Consider the following 18,422-nt stretch of genomic DNA (forward strand, 5'->3'; position numbering starts at 1 on the left):
ACACGACCAAAAGAAGAGAGATCAATTAAAGAGTTTAGTGAATATGCCAAGCTAGACATAAGGACACTCTGAACTATGGAGTAACTGTAGACAAGTGTGTGGATGAGGAGATGGATAATAGAACTATTAGAGGGAGGAGGATAACAAAGAGAGGGAAGACTCAAAGATGATCCCTGTCATTCTAGCTTGGGCTATGATGATAGTGTAGTCCATCGAAACAACAAGTACCTGAGGAGAAGCACAATTCAGAAAGAAAGACAATCCATTCAGCTTTAGACATATTATGTTAGGAGTATTAAGTATCTGTACAAGAGTTATATAGTTGACTTTATTATTATTGTAAATATAGCTTTGTTTCTGAACAGCCATGGCTGTGGCTGAGATTATCAAGAGAGAAAGTATTCAAAGAAAAAGAAAAAGACAAAGAAAGAAATCCTTGGTAGTACCATATTCAAAGAGAGAGACAGAGACATAGAAGCTAAACTGGATATAAAGGAGGAACTGTCAAACATGTAAGAAGAGAATCAAGGCAGTATGATCCAATCTAAGTCAAGGAAAACAGTACAGAGGCCAACATAAGAACTGAAAAAGAACCTGTGAGTATGAAATTGGAGGCGTCATTGGTTATTTTTGTCAAGAGCAGTTTCATTTAGTAGGGTGATGGTTTTATATATATATACATATATATATACGTATATATATATACATATACACGTATATATGTATATACGTGTATATATATATACGTATATATATATACACACACACACATACAAACATATATACAGTAGGCTTAGGATTTAATGAGAGACAAGGACAGAAATATAGCAAAAATAACTACTCTTTAATAAGCCTGACTCTGGTAGGTAGAGCTAAAGAGAAGCTAAAGTGAGACATATGAACAAAAGTGATCTTGTGGTTTTTCTTGTGTTTTGTTTCCAGGATGGGAGAAAACTGAACATGTGCATAAACAATAAGAAAGAAGGAGGTCGATAGAGGTGTTTCAGCAGATAGGGTAAAACAAACAAACAAACAAACAAAGCAGGGATAAATTGGAAAATTACAGAATCTAGAGCAGGCAGGGAAAAATAACTTTTAGTAGAAGAAAACTTTCCTACTGAGAATGCAGCAGAGGCAAGGAAAAAAACAGGATGAATATAAAGGTTGAGGCAAACAAGAAATAGGATTAGAAAATAAAGGTTGCAACTGATGCAAAAATGTCATGTGATTACTTGCCAATAATGAGGAGGGAGAAGTTGGGTAAAACTTTTAAAGAAAGAGATTTACAGTAGTTGTTTAGTGGAATGAAATAGGAAGCTAACAAAGGACACAGAACAGACCTACTGAAAGAAAATAAATTACGTATTTAGAATCCATCATAATAAAATTATGGAACGGTCATTGGAAAAGTGTTAAGCCTCAAGGCATAACAAAGCATACATTTAGGAATCCATTAAAATACTATAATTTTATGACAAAGTACAAATTACTTTTAGAAACTAAGTTAGAATCTTTGAGGGTGGGGCTCAGATATTAGATCTCTTTTGTGTCATTTAAGCATATAGATGAATGCTTTGCCATTGAGGTAGTCAATCTATTTTTGTTTTAAAACAATTAAAAATGTCAACTTATCTGAACAGAATTTAAAAGTCAGATGTTTTCTAAATCTGAAAACACCACTAACTATCAATGGCAATGATGCACTTAAGCACAAGATAGCAAACACTACTCCAATAACCTAAATTACATTAAAGCCGATCCTGAAATTAAAGAAAAAAAAAAGTTTCTGACTTTCAGAAATGACTGCTTAAAATGGTCTGTAGGAAGAAAAATATAATGAAAGGAAAGCTAAGGATCCACAGTTCACTATTAGAAAAAGCTACAACCAAACTGGCTCTATAATATAATTACTTTTAATTTATTTTCTATATGATCAGGAAATGCAATGTCCTGAACATGGAGGGCTAGAATACCCTAAACTGCATAAGTGGCCACATGTCAATGTTCTCTATATGGAACACTCAAAACTAGTAGGCAATATGTAAGTCAATTTTAGTAATGCAAGACAGAGAAGTGAGCCCTGCCTATTACCCACACATTCTACGGATCTTGACGGTCCTAAAGTCAGGTCCTAAAAATCCACCAGTTTCTCAATACACCACTATATACCAATATACCACCACTATGACTCGAAGTTGTGGACCCCCTGGGGTAGGGTTAGGAGGAAACAGAAATAAAAACCCAAAACTGCTTCACACCAAACACTCTCTAGGCTCAGAAATTAGCTCAATATGGGAGCAAGGCACAGGCCATCACCTATATGGTTGAACCACTTTATGAAATAATGTTTTATGTAATTGCTATGTAATATCAGACCACATAGCAAGGACATTTCATAATCAAGAAAATTATGTTGCCTTCTTCCATGATTAGAAGGGTATGAAAAAACAACAGTTTATGTTCTAAGTATCAGCTTTTCTAGGACAATCTTTGTAACTTCATAGACCCAGGAGACCCCCAAGATCCAAAGCAGCATCTGAAATTCCAATGAATTTCAGTGAAAACTAATCAAGAAATCCATAGTAAATACTGTTACCACAGTCAATTGCTTCAACTATCAGAAGTACTTACAACCCACAGGACAGGGTTCCCGGATGGCTCAGCTGGTTAGGGTCCGACTTCTGCTCAGGACATGATCTCAGGGTTCATGAGCTCGAGCCCCACATCAGGCTCTCTGCTGTCAGCACAGAGCCCACTTTAGATCCTCTGTCCCTCTCTCTCTCTGCCCCTCCTCTACTCAGCCTCTCTCCTTCTCTCTTCTTGTCTCCCTCTCTCTCAAAGATAGATATTTAAAAAATACTTTCTAATGTCATTTGATCCAAAAAGTAAAATTCTTAAAAAAATACACATAACGTAGTTCAATCCAGGCCATAATTCAAAACATCAGTACTATTCAGAAGTAGATACTGATTCAAAAAATGTATGAAAAAAAATAAATCTTTACCTTGTGAATATTCTCTAATTTCTTCTTTTCAACTTCAAATTGTTTCATCCAGCAATGTCTCTTTTCTTCTTCTTCTTGAAATTGCTTTTCTTCTCTATCCCTTTGAGCTTTGAGAGTTACCTTCTCTTGGTCTTCCAGCTCTTTCTGCTTCTCTTGCCAAGCTTCAAAAGACTGTCTACATCTTTCTTCCACTTCACAGTATCCAAAATTCATATCAGTATCATCTTCATTAATGAAGAGAAATATTATTATTATTATTATTATTATTATTATTAAAATCATATCTTTCAGTGTGCCTGGGTGGCTCAGTCAGTTGATTTCAACCCCTGATTTCAACTCAGGTCACGATCCCAGAGTTGTTGGATTGAGCCTCACATTGGGCTCTGGGCTGGGCATGGAGCCTGCTTAAGATTCTTTCTCTCTCTCTCTCTCTCTCTCTCTCTCTCTCTCTTTCTCTCTCTCTCTCTCTCTCTCTCTCTCTCTCTCTCCTTCTGCCCCTTTTCAGCTCACTTGCTCTCTCTTTCACTCAAAACAAAAACACAAACAAAAAAAACAAAAACAAAAAACAAAATGAAAAAAAACAACAAAAAACCTCTCAAAACTGATTTAATGTAAAGTATAAGAGTAATTTTGAAATGAAGAAATAATAGTGTATTACCAAAGTAAAAGTGATAATATGCAAAAAGTACATAAAAATTCTATTGCAGTCATACACAAAGAAGTTCCATTTCTGTTAATTAAGAAATTACATACCTTGCCTTAAACTATACCACAAAACTTAATATAAAAACATAATGTGTATATATGTGCTATACTTAAAGGATACTTAGGGAACATAGTTTAAAAGACACTTAAAAATCCAAAGGTGAGTATATCTATTTCAGTCAGCTATATAGATGGAAAATTTTAAATATATTTAAGTCAAGTCAATTTGGGAGGTATAAAAAAACTATGAAAATATGAAATTAAATCAGTACAGCACAATAATTTTCAAATATCAGGATTATGTTTTTCTACATGTCAAAACACAGCTGTGCAATTTATTTTCAGGCAACTATGGTAAATTACATTAAAATTATCAAAACTATCATAGAGCAGTTCAGCCAACCTGACAAAACATGTTCATCCACGGGCAAATCAGGAGGATCAGGCTCTGGAATAGAATCAGGACTACCACAATGAGTTTGACTCCTCAGAAATTCCTCTTTTTCTATTTCAGATAGCATCTAAGAGGTTAAAAGAGTGACAATAATTAAAGAGAGAGTCAAGCAATCATTTTAATAATGTATCAAGTATTTATATACACATATCTAGAACTTTATTTACTTTGAATCTCTCTCAAATACAACTCTCTAGCACACTGAAAATGTTTTTTCTCATGCAAACAGACTACGTTTTACCTTCCTTGTCTTTCAGAATTCAATCACTCTCTGATATTTATCCACACTATTCAATTAAACTGCTTAAAAATCCATGGAATGAATAAGTCATAGAAATAAAAGGTATAGCATTGGGAATGCAGTCGATGATATACAGCCTTTTATGGTAACAGATGGTAGTTAGTTTGTGGTGAGCATAGCATGATGTGTAGAGATGTTTTATTACTATGTTGTGTACCTGAAGCTAATGTAATACTGTGTATTAACTATACTCAAATGAACACACAAAAAAATGCCTGAAAATCATTTCCAAATGTTTCTGCTAGTGTTTCCTTCCTAATATATTTCTGTATTTCTTACTTACAGTGATTGCTCACATATACAAACTGCTGATACATTCAGTACATCTGAAAAACAGAACTAGTTTCTACTCTAACCTGAATAATGTGAAAGTCATAACATTGATGAGTACTTTTCCATAATTGGGCTTGCACCATATTCTTGGAAAGATATAGGATATCTATTTCAATGAAGTAGTAGTATGATAATTCAAAATTAATATTTCAAGTTTGTTACCAAGAAAGAGAGTCAAGAGATATTTATATATAAGCAACTTGCAAATTATCCTAAACATCATAGGACCAGGAGTAGAGTTAGGTAAAATTAGAGATAGTTGGATAAAATGAGAAGTAAAAATGAGTCCAGATGCTGAACCTGAGAAGAAACTTTGTCAAATCCATGGCTCTCTTTTACTCATATCTTTCAGAATACTACGCTCTTCGTTAATCATTTCTTTAAGAATGTGTTTATTTTATATTTTTTTAACTAACGTAAGATGTATTTTTAAATTTGCAATAGGGTATTTAAAATCTCTACTTGAACGTAGTACATTCTTAAGCAAGGTAATTAAAATTATATTCATTGTTTTCCTTGGAGTTTTTAGGGGAAAAATAATCACACAACATAGTTAGGTTTCCAAATACTGATGGTTCAAACTACTATTTCTAATATTTTTAAAGATTGAAATTTGGAGGCATCTGGGTTGTTCAGTCGGTTGAGCGTTCGGCTTCAGCTCAGGTCATGATCTTGCATTCATGGGTTCAAGCCCCATGTCGGGCTCTGTGCTGACAGCTAGCTCAGAGCCTGGAGCCTGTCTTCAGATTCTGTGTCTCCCTCTCTTTCTGATCCTCCCCTGCTCACTCTCTGTCAAAAATAAATAAAACATAAAAAAAGACTGAAACTTGAATTGTTGTCTATTACATGCCAGAGAAAGCATGAAACTAAAAATGATTTGCTTAAAAATATTTTTAAAATTTTTAATAAGTGCACTTTATTTTTTTTATTTTTTAATGTTTATTTATTTTTGAGAGAGAGAGAGACAGAGTATGAGCCAGGAAGGGTCAGAGAGAGAGGAAGACACAGAATCCAAAGCAGGCTCCAGGCTCTGAGCTGTCAGCACAGAGTCCAAAACAGGGCTCGAACCCACAAACTGTGAGATCACCACCTGAGCTGAAGTCAGATGCCCAGTCGACTGAGCCACACAGGCAGCCCAATCAGTGACTTTAAATTATTGAACTAGCATCCCTCATAAGAGGGAAACGTAAAATTCTAACTGTAATATTGAGTACTTTCAGTCAAATATAGATCATATACCTTTATTAATTGTTCCGGATGTTCTTTATGTTCAGTTGGTAATTCTATCCTTAAATGCATATGATTATTAGAAACCACTCCATAACTACAATCTAGAGAAAGAAAAAATATTATAGTTTTAAATATTAGAGCAAGGCAAAAGACAGTAAAATCTGAAACCGTTTCATCATCCTTTAATCTAAAATTCGATCACAGTATATTCTTTTTTGAAATCTTTATTTGTTTTGGGAGAGGGACAGAGAGTGTGTGCACATGAGCATGAGTGGGGGAGAGGCGGAGTGAGGGGGAGAGAAAGAATCTCAAGCAGGCTCATGCTATCAGTGCAGAGCCTGCACAGGGCTTGATCTCATGAACCATGAGAGCATGACCTGAGCAGAAATCAAGAGTCAGATGCTTAACCATCTGAGTCATGCAGGAACCTCTATCAGTGACTAGATCAGTGATTCAAAACAACAGGAAAATAATGAAAAATAAAGAACAGAGGAAATCTGGAATCTTTGTCCTAAAACTAAAAGTAACAAATTTATAAAGCACTCTTGATCACCTTTCATATTCCATACTAAAGTTTTTTTTTCCATGTACACAGAATAATGCTGTTTGATACTGTAATGACACCCTAACTAGAAATTAACAAAGGTTCGACTCTACTTGCCACAAACTCGCAATATAAGCTTGCGCAAGATATTAAAAATACTCTCATAAATGTATTAATTTAAAAGATTATAATTACTCATGTGAATGAAGTGGGTTTTAATTCCTGGTTTTATGAGTTTTTTGTTGAATTTTATTGTCTTTTTATCATTTGTGCTGATATAGTTTTTCTTTTCCTTATTCAGTTAATATGTTCTATCATGGTAATCTCTCCTATGAGTAAACTATTTTTTACAGATGACTGTTCTGCTGGTTAACTAACTCTTCACACCAGTTTTGTGAGGTATCATGAATTTTCTTCTTCAACACCTACTCACAGTCTTACCAGCATGCTTTCCTATGGGAAGGGTTGAAAGCAAAAATAACGTTCTACAGATTCCCTGGAAGCCAGGTTTCGGAGGGTGATTTAAGTTCTGACTATTTCCTAAAAATGTTATGTGTGAAAACTAAAGACTTCAGATAACTACATTCCTAATTAAAATCTAACTGTAAATGCACACAGAAATCTAAGCAAGAACTGCCTAGCTCAGTCAATCCACAGAACAATAATAAGATAATAACGTATTGTTATTTTGAACCACTCAGTTTGTTTTGCAGCAATAAATAACCAAAATATTTACTCTACTCATAAAAACAAACACACAAATACCCCCAAAACCTTTCTGCTTAACGGAGCTAAAGTAGCTCCTGTCTACAAATGAGAGTCCTAATCAAAACATCTACATTCAAAAATGAAACTAGCCTCTGGCTTCTTTTGTATGTGTGTTATGCTTGTATTGATTTGTATCTGCAATATGCAGCTTTTGGGGCGCCTGGGTGACTCAGTTGGTTAAGCGGCCTACTTCAGCTCAGGTCATGATCTCATGGTTTGTGGGTTCGAGCCCCGCGTCAGGCTCTGTGCTGACCATTTGCTCAGAGCCTAGAGCCTGCTTCTGATTCTGTGTCTCCCTCTCTCTCTGACCTTCCCCTGCTCACGCTCTGTGCCTCTCTCTCTCAAAAATAAATAAAATGTTAAAAAATTTAAAAAAAAAAAGAAATATGCAGCTTTTTTAAAATGAAATATAATCTTCAGATTTGTCTATCCTTGTGGATTGTAAGAAATCAATTGTAAATCATACTGATTTCTTTTAAAGTCATACTAATTTCTTTAATTTTTTAAATGTTTACTTATATTTGAGAGATTGAGACACAGAGCTCGAACAAGGGGGAGGCAGGGAGAGAGAAGAAGAGACAGAATCTGAAGCAGGCTCCAGGGTCTGAGCTGTCAGCACAGAGCCCAATATGGGGTTCGAACTCACAAGCTATGAGATCATGACCTGAGCCAAAGTTGGACACTTATCCCAGTGTGCCCCCAAAATCATACTAATGTCTGATGACATTTGAGAAGGAAACCTTTTCCACCTTCTTGCCAGATTATCAATTTAATCATGTTTTCCACCTTTTTCAAACAACTTTGATCATTTGAATTTTCTTATAAAACTATTCTGTTCATTGAGACTATCAAACTTATTTCATTAGAACAATATATAAGATCTCATACTTTTCTAAGCCACTGCAATAACTGTAGTTCCATAACTTTTTATGTAATTAGTTTTCTATGATTGTGTTTCCTTCTATTTTTTCTTAATTAAGCTATATAATTGCCAATATATTTACAATATATTTTCATCATATTTACCTTAGTAAATATAAATTTAAAAACCATTAAAATTCCCCATAACTCAACTACAGATAATCAATGCCAAAATTTGAAGCATCTGCATATAGTAAGTCGTTACATATCCATTCACACAGGTGCTCAGGACAAAAATCGTGAAGTCAGTTTCCTCTCTTCCTTTCATTATAATCCACCAATAAAAAAATCCCTTTGGTTCTTTTTACCTTAAAAATGGTTTCTAGAATATGACTATTTTTCATCATTTCTACTCAAATCACTCTCATATCTAATCACACTGTTACAACAGCCTTGTAGTAGACTCTTGCTACCTTAAGGCATCTTTCCTATGTAATCACCAGAATGATTGTCTCAAAATGTGTCAGATACTATCACTCTTTATTCAGAAACCTTGACATACAGAGAATAGAATCCAAAATCCAGACCATGACTTGTAAGAGCCTTACATGACCTGACCCTTATATGATCCGTGCTTTGGCCTTTACAGATCCTTCTTTCTGGAACACTGGCTCTCTAGATATCCACATGGCTCACCTTCTCGTTCACGGAGACATCCATGAGGCTTACCTTTCTGTCATTGCTCAAATATTACCTTATCAGAGAGGCCTTCCCTGACTTACCCTATCTCAAATAGCAACCTCCAATCTCTAACCTCTATCTAAAACTTTTTCCTTCATAGAAGTTATCATTATTAAAATATTGCATATTTATTTGTGTATAGTCTATCTCCCCACACTGGAACATTAGAATAGTAAAGCCGGACCTTTGCCTATTTTGTTCTGTGTTATAGTCGTAGTAGCTAAAATAGATTTCACACAGTAATATTTATTGAATGAATATTGAAAGGACACAGGTCTGAACCAAACTGACTCCCTGACAGGCTAAGTTTCCCCTCTGTCCTTGAAGGCCTAAGTTTCCGTCTCCCAGAATCATTAGACAATCACAGGGAAGGGCACACATTGCTCAACAAGCGACCACCTTCACAGCAGCCAATCAGAAGCGGCCAGCTAACACCCTTAACATTCCTACAGACAGGCCTGTAGATGGAAACCATAGATAGTTACCTGTTGTTTAATACTAGATTAACCAGTTACTCACCCCACGTGGGGGTCCTTGGCCCACCCTGTGATTGGTTATTTTAAAAAAAACACAAACGGTCATGATTGGGTCCCGCCAAAAGTAACGAACACTCTGGACAATGTGTATGGTTAGCGTTACGGCCAATGCTGTTGTACGATAATGATTGGACCCCTGTACCTGTGTCACAACTTCCCGTGACTCCCCCTCCCAAACCGCATAACAACCCGGCTCAGCCCTTGCTCGGGGCTCTCAGCACGGATCCACTGCGCTGTGAAGTCTGTGAGCCTGACCCAGCCCGTAATCAAGTCCTTGGCTTTTGCATGCGTGACTCCGTCTCCCTGGCGGTCTCTGGTTTTGGGGATGATATTGCGACCTGGGCATAACAATATCTTTGGATGTCCATATGGTAATGTACACTAATTTGCATAAATGGCACTGAATTTTATAATAATTTTAAATACTACATCTCAAACATTTTTATGCTATTAAATATTATCTAAGCCATCTTTTTCATGGGTGTTGTTGCACACACTAAGATGCTATTAAACACTTAGGTTGTTGCCATTTTTCATTATAAACTAAACTTTAATTCATTCTATTTAAATCTTTGACCATTCTATTATTCTTAGAATAATTCCAAGAAGTAAATTTTTCTCAGTTGATGCAGATAAAAATAGTTAGCCTTCTGATATAAATTACATTTTTCTCCCAAAAGATGTATAAACTGATACTTCTAAAATATTCTGTAACTAATTTTCTTTTCTTTAATGCAAAGTACAATGATCCTTGAACAACATGAGCATTACAAGTGATGACCCCCACATAGTAAAAATTCTACATATATCTTTTGATCCCCCAAAACATAACTACTAATAGCCTGCTGTAGAGCAGAAAGCTTACCAATAACGTAGTCTATTAACATATATATTATGTATATTATGTACTGTATTCTTATAACAAAGTAAGTAGAGAAATGCAAATGTTACTAAGAAAATCATTAAAAAAGAAAATCCCTTTACAATACTGTAAAAAATCTGTGCATAAATGACCCATGCAGTTCAAACCAGTGCTGTTCAAGAATCAGCCATAATAGAGTCAGTTAGGCATCTGACTTTGGCTCAGGTCATGATCTCGAGGTTTGTGGGTTCAAGCCCCATGTCAGACTCTGTACTGAGAGCAGAGACTGGAGCCACTTCAGATTCTGTGTCTCTCTCTCAGCCCCTGCCCTGCTTGTGTTCTGTCTCTCTCTCTCAAAAACAAACATTTAAAAAAATTTTTAAAGAATTAGTTGTAATAGAATGTCTGGTTTTAATTAGGACTGGTAAAACAAACTGTTGGTGACTAGTATTTATTGGACATATAAGGAAAGTAATAAGGGAAATAAATTAATGGAGTAAATAAAAGTCTCATACATTATATACTAGACATAAATGCACATACATCATACATGTGTATAACAACAGGTAAGAACTTGAAGCAATATAATTTTCTAAATTATAAATTACTTATGCTTACAGAAAAGTTATCTACCAAGCAGTTAAAAACTGTACTTACTTAAAATATCCGTATCTTCTAAGTCCTGTAGAATGAGCTCTTCAACAGTTTTACTCTTATTCTTTATGATGTTAATACAGTGAAGAACTGACTCAGGTAATTCATCCAAATCCTCCAATTAAAAAAAAAAGAAAATATGAAAGAAATGGTTAAGCTGTTTATTAAAACTATGTATCAAAATTTTGATAAAAGTTTTGACGTACCAAAAATTTGAGGAAAACATGTGAATGAGTTCAAACAAGTATATTTGGTTAAAATTTGCTTTTTATTTTCAGGTAGATATGAAGTATATCCATGATTCTGTTGGATTTCATATTCAGATGAAAAATTTCGGAATTGTTTGTCTCTTTTGAATATTGTTACTATTATTATAATGTAAAAATATTAACTTTCCAAAAGTAGTATATAGGTTATTTCAATCCTAATTAAAAATCAAAGTATAATTGCTTTTTGAAATTTAACAAATGGGTTGTTTTAGTTTTAGTTTATGTTTTTAGAAAAAGCTTAGTGGAGATTTTGAGAGAGCCAAGCAACAAAAAGAATTTTATCTGTTTGATACTTAAGAAACTACAATAGGCCAAAACTAACAGAATAATGGAAAAGAATAGGTAATCTTAGATAGATTATATGTATAACGGCTAAACATATACAAACATATACAAACGATAATCAATCGAGACGTGCTTTGGTGGCTTAGTGTGTTAAACGTGAGACTCGATTTCAGCTCAAGTCATGATGTCAGGTTCATGAGTTTGAGCCCCTCCCATGCTCACATTCCTTCTTTCTCTCTCTCTCAAAATAAATAACTAAACTATAAAAAAGGCAGATCAATTGAGAAGAGGTAGATTATTCATCAAGTGTCATTAACAATATTAACTAAATACATGCAGGAAAATGTCTAGTTAGATCTACATTTTATAACACAACTGAAAATAAATAAATTCCCATTACTTTAAGGATTTTGGTGTTAAAGAATCAATCTGTGAATAAATTTTCTAAGCATATAAAACTGGGGAAAATATACAAATGAAAAGGAAATATATTTGATTTCTAAAAAAATAACTATTTCTATAGATCTAAAGAGTTTACATAAATTTTGTTTTTCATGTATATCTAATAACATTAGAAAGCTCATGAGTACGTAAAAAAAGCAGGATACAAATAATTATTTGCATAGTATAATCCCAATTTTGCAGAAAACACACATATATACATATGAAAGTATGTGATTTCTATCCTCAACTTTTTATATTTAAATATCTAACAATACACATCGTTTAAAAGTGATCCTAAAGTTAAAAAATGAGATAACTATGTAAAACACAGTGAGAAAAGTAATATTTCTCCTGAAAAGTTTACTCCATTAAAAGGCTCTTAAAAGTCCAGCATTTAACACTTACTGTATCACTGTCTTCACTCTGGGGTTCTGATTTTGAATCACTATCAACATCATCTTTTTCCAATGAAGAAAGGCTGATTTTATCCAATTCAGCTTCTATTTCTTCATTGAGCTTTGCTTCTTCATCACTGTTGTTTTCCATCATCTTTCATAATAAAACACAAAACCACTTAAAGAGAATTGAGCGGTGCCTGGGTGGTCTGACCCTTTATTTCTGCTTAGGTCATGATCTCGGGGTTGTGGGATTGAGTCCTGAGTTGGGCTCCTTGTTGATACCATGGAGCCTGTTTAAGATTTTCTCTCTTCCTCTCTCTCTCTGTCTCTGTCTCTCCCTCTCTTTCTCTCAAAATAAATAAACAATTTTAAAAAATAAAGAGAATTGAAGTGGTTAGAATGAGTAAAAATATGGGTTGTTTAATGTTCTTTGTAAACATGTTTTCATCTAGGAAACTTTCATTATATCTTATTACGGTTGTACCATATATTAAAAAACATTGTTTTCTCTCCCCATCAATTCATTATTTTTTAATGTTTGACTACAAAATGATAAACTCTAATATTAATCTCTTAATTCTCTAAGAGAGAAGTCATGTGGAATGGACTGTCTTAGCTTCCTGAACCAAGAAACATCACAGAAAACTCATCCTCATGGGTATAATTAAGGGCAAAATACCTCTAAACAGCTTGAGAACTCAGAGATTAGAGTACACAAAAGAGAACCACCTAAGTCTACATATGGGACAATATAGGGTTAGTTTCTACGCATTAACTCATAGTTGTCCATTTTACTATAGCCACCTGTGTTTAACAACAATATGTTTTAATGATGGATAATATATGGCTTGTAAAATCAATAGTTATTTTATTTAAATCTTAATGCTTATGATGGATATGGATCAAGAAGCAGTACATTGCAGTCTATCATCACATAATCAGCACCATCATCAACCTCCACTAGTTTCCATGCAATTCCCATCTGTGACAAGCCAGGCACTAGAAATCACTTGTGGAATTGACAGCTATCAGAGTAAATTAATGGCTGTAGGGTCATTGTCGTCATTGTATTAAAAAGAAAACCAAGGTTTGGAGAATTTATTTAACTGTGCATAGTCATTATACTCATAAGCAATGGAAACAGGACCCTAACTGAGGGACCCAAAGCCAGGGCTCCTCCCACTATGAAATGTTCTCCAAACTTAGTCAAGTTCTTCATCTGCCCAGCAATCCTGAACATCCCTTAATCCAACAGTCTTCAAATTCCAGAGGATAACCCACAAATCAAAAAACTAATTCAGTGGCTCTTGATCATAAAGTTTTAATGATGGAACTGGATAGGAAAAATTAGGATAGGTCATAAATGAAACTGTAAGTCTACTACTACCTATGTTAAAGATTAAAATTGTTTTAAAAAACTTCTGTTACATTTGTAGGTAGAAATCTATGTATGCATGTGTAAATAGGTATCTATGTATGTATGTGTACATGAGCTGCAGTGTAATTGTGTGTTTGTTTTACTGTGTGTCTTGGTTTAAAAAAACAAGTTTGAAAAATTCTGTACTAATATTTTATTTTCCAGACTATTCCAAACTTTCATTCTTTCCTTGGGTCCCTGACCTTTCCAGTGCTGTCTTCTTGACTCCCTCCCTCCCTCCCTCCCTCCCTCCCTCCTTCCTTCCTTCCTTCCTTCCTTCCTTCCTTCCTTCCTTCCTCTTTTCCTTCTTTTACTCATTTCAAAATCAACTTTTTGGGAGCCAACCAGGTACATTAACATCAGAACGAGGCACAGAAATACACTGATTAAATAAGACAGTAGCCTGTGTTCATAGTTCATGATCTAGTTAACAAAGAAAATGAAACATCCTCATTTTCCTATTTCTTTTCCTGAAATCTTTTCATATTCATCTTCTTTGGAGAGAAGCCTCTTCCTAATGAAGTGTAACCTTATGCCATCAAAACCACAATGAGATACCACCTTACACCTGTAAGAATGACTAACATTAACGACTCAGGCAACAACAGATATTGGCGAGGATGCAGAGAAAGAGGATCTCTTTTGGACTGCTGGTGGGAATGCAAACTGGTGCAGGCACTCTGGAAGACAGTATGGAGGTTCCTCAAAATATTAAAAAGAGACTGCCCTATTAGATATTTATACAACGAATAAATGCATGCTGCTTTGAAATGCACCCAATGATTATAGCAGGACTATCAATAATAGCCAAAGAATGGAAAAAGCCCAAAGGCATCCATCAATGGATAAATGGATAAAGAAGGCATATATACTCACACACAATGGAGTGTTACTCGGCAATCAAAAAGTATGAAATCTTGCCATTTGCAACTATGTGGATGGAACTAGAGGGTATTATGCTAAGTGAAATTAGTAAGAGAAAAACAAATATCATATGATTTCACTCATATGAGGACTTAAAGATACAAAACAGATGAGCATAAAGGAAGGGAAGCAAAAATAATATAAAAACAGGGAGGGGGACAAAACATAAGAGACTCTTAAATATGGAGAACAAACAGAGGGTAACTGGAGGGGTTGTGGGAGGGGGGATGGGCTAAGTGAGGAAGGGGCATTAAGGAATCTCCTCCTGAAATCATTGGTGCACTATATGCTAACTAACTTAGATGTCAATTAAAAAGATAAATTAAAAAAAACGTAACCTTGTACCTATGCTTTGAATATGACAATTTCTCACATATTGAACTGTGCTCCACCCACTATTCTTTCTGTTTACAACCTTGTCATACATATTTCACTTGCCTCTCTTCTCCACATAAACACAATCAGTTCACTCCCAACAAAAAAATCACACAAACAAAAAATCTGTGCCTGCCTGTCCTCTAGCTATACATATTACATATCTTTCTTTCACATATAAATGATTTAATTGGACTGATCTCCACTTATTGCCTATACTAATGGGCATTTATCCCAGAGAAATAACTTATCTAAGAACCTTCATAATACTTTTATTCATAACAGCCTCAAACTGGAGACAAGCAAAATGTCCTCCAGTACATGATTCATTAAACCAACTCTAGTACATCAATACCATGTAATACTAATCAGAAATAAAAGAAATGGGTATTACTACATGTCACCAGAGTGACAAATCTCCATGAATGTCTAGGGAACCATGTTGAGCAAAAGCCCAAACCAAAAGGTAACATACTATATTATTCCATTTATTAACATTTTGAAATGACAAAATTTTATAAGTGGAAGCAAGATTAGTGATTCCCAGGAGTAAGGGGTGAATGGAGTTGGAGGAAGGTAGTTCTGGTTACAAAAGGACAACATGAAAAACTCCTTGTAGCTTTGGAGCTGTTCAGTATCTTGACCGTAGTAGTAGATAAGTGAGCACGTTCAGATGATAAAAATTATATATAATACACACAAATGAGTACAAGTAAAATTGAGCAAAACTGAGTAAGATTAGCAGGCTGTATCAGTATTAATATTCTGATATCAGACTACAGTTAGAAAATGTTACCACTGGGGACGTCTGTGCGGCTCAGTCAGTCAAGTGTCTAAATCTTGACTTTAGCTCAGGTCATGATCTCACAGTTCCTGAGTTCAAGCCCTGTATCAGACTCTGCTGACAACACAGAGTCTGCTTGGGATTCTCTCTTTCTCTCTCTCTCTCTCTCTCTCTCTCTTCCTCTCTCTCTCTCTGTCTCTGTCTCAAAAAGGTAAATTTTATTTAAAAAATGTTACCATTAAGAGACACTGGACAGAGTGTACAGGAATATTTCTGTATTAGTTCTTAAAACAAGGTGTTAATCTACAATTATCTCAATAAAAATTTTAATTAAAAACTCCTAAATACTCATTAAGAAAACAGTTAAATAGATTATGATTGATTCACAGAATGAAATATTATACAAGTCCTTTTAAAAAATGGGTATATATTTACCAGGCTCCTGTGGAAAGGTAGCAAAGAAGAAATAATTTTTAAAAATACACGGGGCAGAAAGATATGCAGAGTAACATCTTTTTTGTATAACTATACACACAAATGAACACTTTTTTTTAAACACAGAAACTTTCTAGAAGAAATTGAGGAATTTCTAATTTGCATGTCATACCGTTATGTTGAGTGATTGTTAAAGTCATGAATATGTAGTCCTTTTGTAATTCTAAAAACTCATTTTAATATACTCAATTTTACCCATAATCTCCCTCCTCCAAAGGAAAACAAAACAAAAAACAGAACCAGTGTAAAATGCTATCTTGTTATCAAACTCAAACTGCAAATCAAAATATTTCTTAGATGGAAAAATAGATTTAAAAAAACACCACAGCTATAAAGCAGAACACACAGGTACATAAAACTTTATGTAGAAAGGAAAGAGGTAGAATAGAGTAAAGGTAAGAGTCTTTTCCATTCTTTGTCCCTCTCTGCTCATCTACTGGACCTTTAGATTTCATATCCAAGCACATATGTGATTTTAAATTTTCTAGTAGCAACTTTTTAAAAAGTAAAGAGAAACAGGTGATTTTAGTTTTAATCACATATTTTATTTAACCCAATATATCCAATATATTATTTCAACATGTAGTCAATATAAAAATTATTGATTATTAAGATCAATGTAGGGGCACCTGGGTGGCTCAGTAGGTTGAGAGACCTACTCCGGCTCAGGTCAAGATCTCACGGTTTGTGAGTTCGAGCCCCGCATCCGGTTCCGTGCTGAAAGCTCAGAGCCTGGAGCATGCTTCAGATTCTGTGTCTCCTTCTCTCTCTGCCCCTCCCCGACTTGTGCTCTATCTGTCTCTTAAAAATAAATCAACTTTAAAAAATCAATGTAAAAAGCTTATATTTCTGTTTTGTACACTAATTCTTCAAAATGTGATGTGTGTTTTACACCTACACTCCATTTCAATTCAAGGCATTTCAAGCCCTCAGCAGCCACCTGCTGGTGACAGGCTAGGACACTGCAGCCCTAGATGTATTCCACTGTAAAGGGGCTACAGTAAGCGACTTCAAGTTGATAAAAAATCACTTGGAGTTGGCTAAAGATGCCCAAAGTAGGAAATCTTAAGGAACCCAACTTTCAACTATAGTTCTTCAACTATAAAGATAAGAGAGGGAAATCTACTTTAAAAGGCAACTACAAAGTATAGGAAGGAAGGAAGGAAGGAAGGAAGGAAGGAAGGAAGGAAGGAAGGAAGGAAGGGAGGGAGGGAGGGAGGGAGGGAGGGAGGGAGGGAGGGAGGAAGGAAGGAAAGGAAAGGAAGAGAGGGAAAGGAGGGAAGAAAGGGAGTATCATTTAGGGAAGGGAATAAAGGTAATTCTCGAAATCTCCCTAGATCGTTAGGGTGGGTCTCCAAGTTTTGAGTAAGCCACACAATCTCCAAACTGTAAGGGAGCCTAGACTGGCGCGGCCACCCACCCTTCGGCCGCGGGCCCGCACCGTCTGTCCTAAAGCCTGGCCCGGGCAGAGAGGCGCCGGCTCCGTTCGCTCCCGCAGCTCGGTCTCGCCTCCCGCGCCACCTGCCCCAGCCTGGAGGGGCCCGGCTCACCCACCAGCGCCTAAATCCCTCGGCTCAGTGGGAAGACAGCGCCCAGCGAGTCCAAACAAAGCGTAACCACGACAACAGCCAATCCCAAGGAAGCCGGACCGGCGTTTTCTTACCGGTGCCCCAGTAGGACAAACTACCTCCAGTCAAAATTGGAACGAAAGCCGCATCTCCGGAGTTGGATGAGGAACTTTACATTTCTTCCAGGTAGATTTTAATATTTAAATACGTTTAGAAAGTATTTAATAAAGAAACATTTTGTTACAATTACCCAAGTAGAGGTAGCCTGACCTTTAAACTGTTTCTGATCTATCTATATTACTTCCATCTAGTGAATGCTCATTTATCCATAAATAGACTGTTCATTCCACTAAACCTTAATCTCGAATAGCGATTTGTGGGGCCTGAAGTGTGGAAAAGAAGCCAATAAAGTCTATGCTTTCCACGACAGCAGTTTATTTTTAAAAAGAAAAGTAAGTCTATTATCACTC

The 18,422-nt window shown here is 35.5% G+C and overlaps 1 protein-coding gene across 6 annotated transcripts in view; it reads right to left on the minus strand.

Annotated features, from left to right (window-relative positions):
• Nucleotides 1-17,948, minus strand: part of LRRIQ1 (leucine rich repeats and IQ motif containing 1) — a 201,001-nt gene extending 183,053 nt beyond the window's left edge. For all 6 annotated transcript variants that reach the window (XM_029955741.1, XM_029955739.1, XM_029955738.1 and 3 more), the window contains exons 1-6: nt 17,805-17,948; nt 12,397-12,541; nt 10,997-11,108; nt 6,037-6,128; nt 4,113-4,230; nt 3,005-3,228 (exon numbers count right to left, since the gene is read on the minus strand). In XM_029955741.1, coding sequence (XP_029811601.1) covers nt 3,005-3,228; nt 4,113-4,230; nt 6,037-6,128; nt 10,997-11,108; nt 12,397-12,540 — 690 coding nt within the window. In that variant the 5' untranslated portion in view covers nt 12,541; nt 17,805-17,948. The remainder of the gene's footprint in view (nt 1-3,004; nt 3,229-4,112; nt 4,231-6,036; nt 6,129-10,996; nt 11,109-12,396; nt 12,542-17,804) is intronic.
• Between the last annotated feature and the right edge of the window lie 474 nt (nt 17,949-18,422).

Source organism: Suricata suricatta, chromosome 10 (genome assembly GCF_006229205.1).
Source record: "Suricata suricatta isolate VVHF042 chromosome 10, meerkat_22Aug2017_6uvM2_HiC, whole genome shotgun sequence".
In the NCBI taxonomy this organism is placed as follows: domain Eukaryota; kingdom Metazoa; phylum Chordata; class Mammalia; order Carnivora; family Herpestidae; genus Suricata; species Suricata suricatta.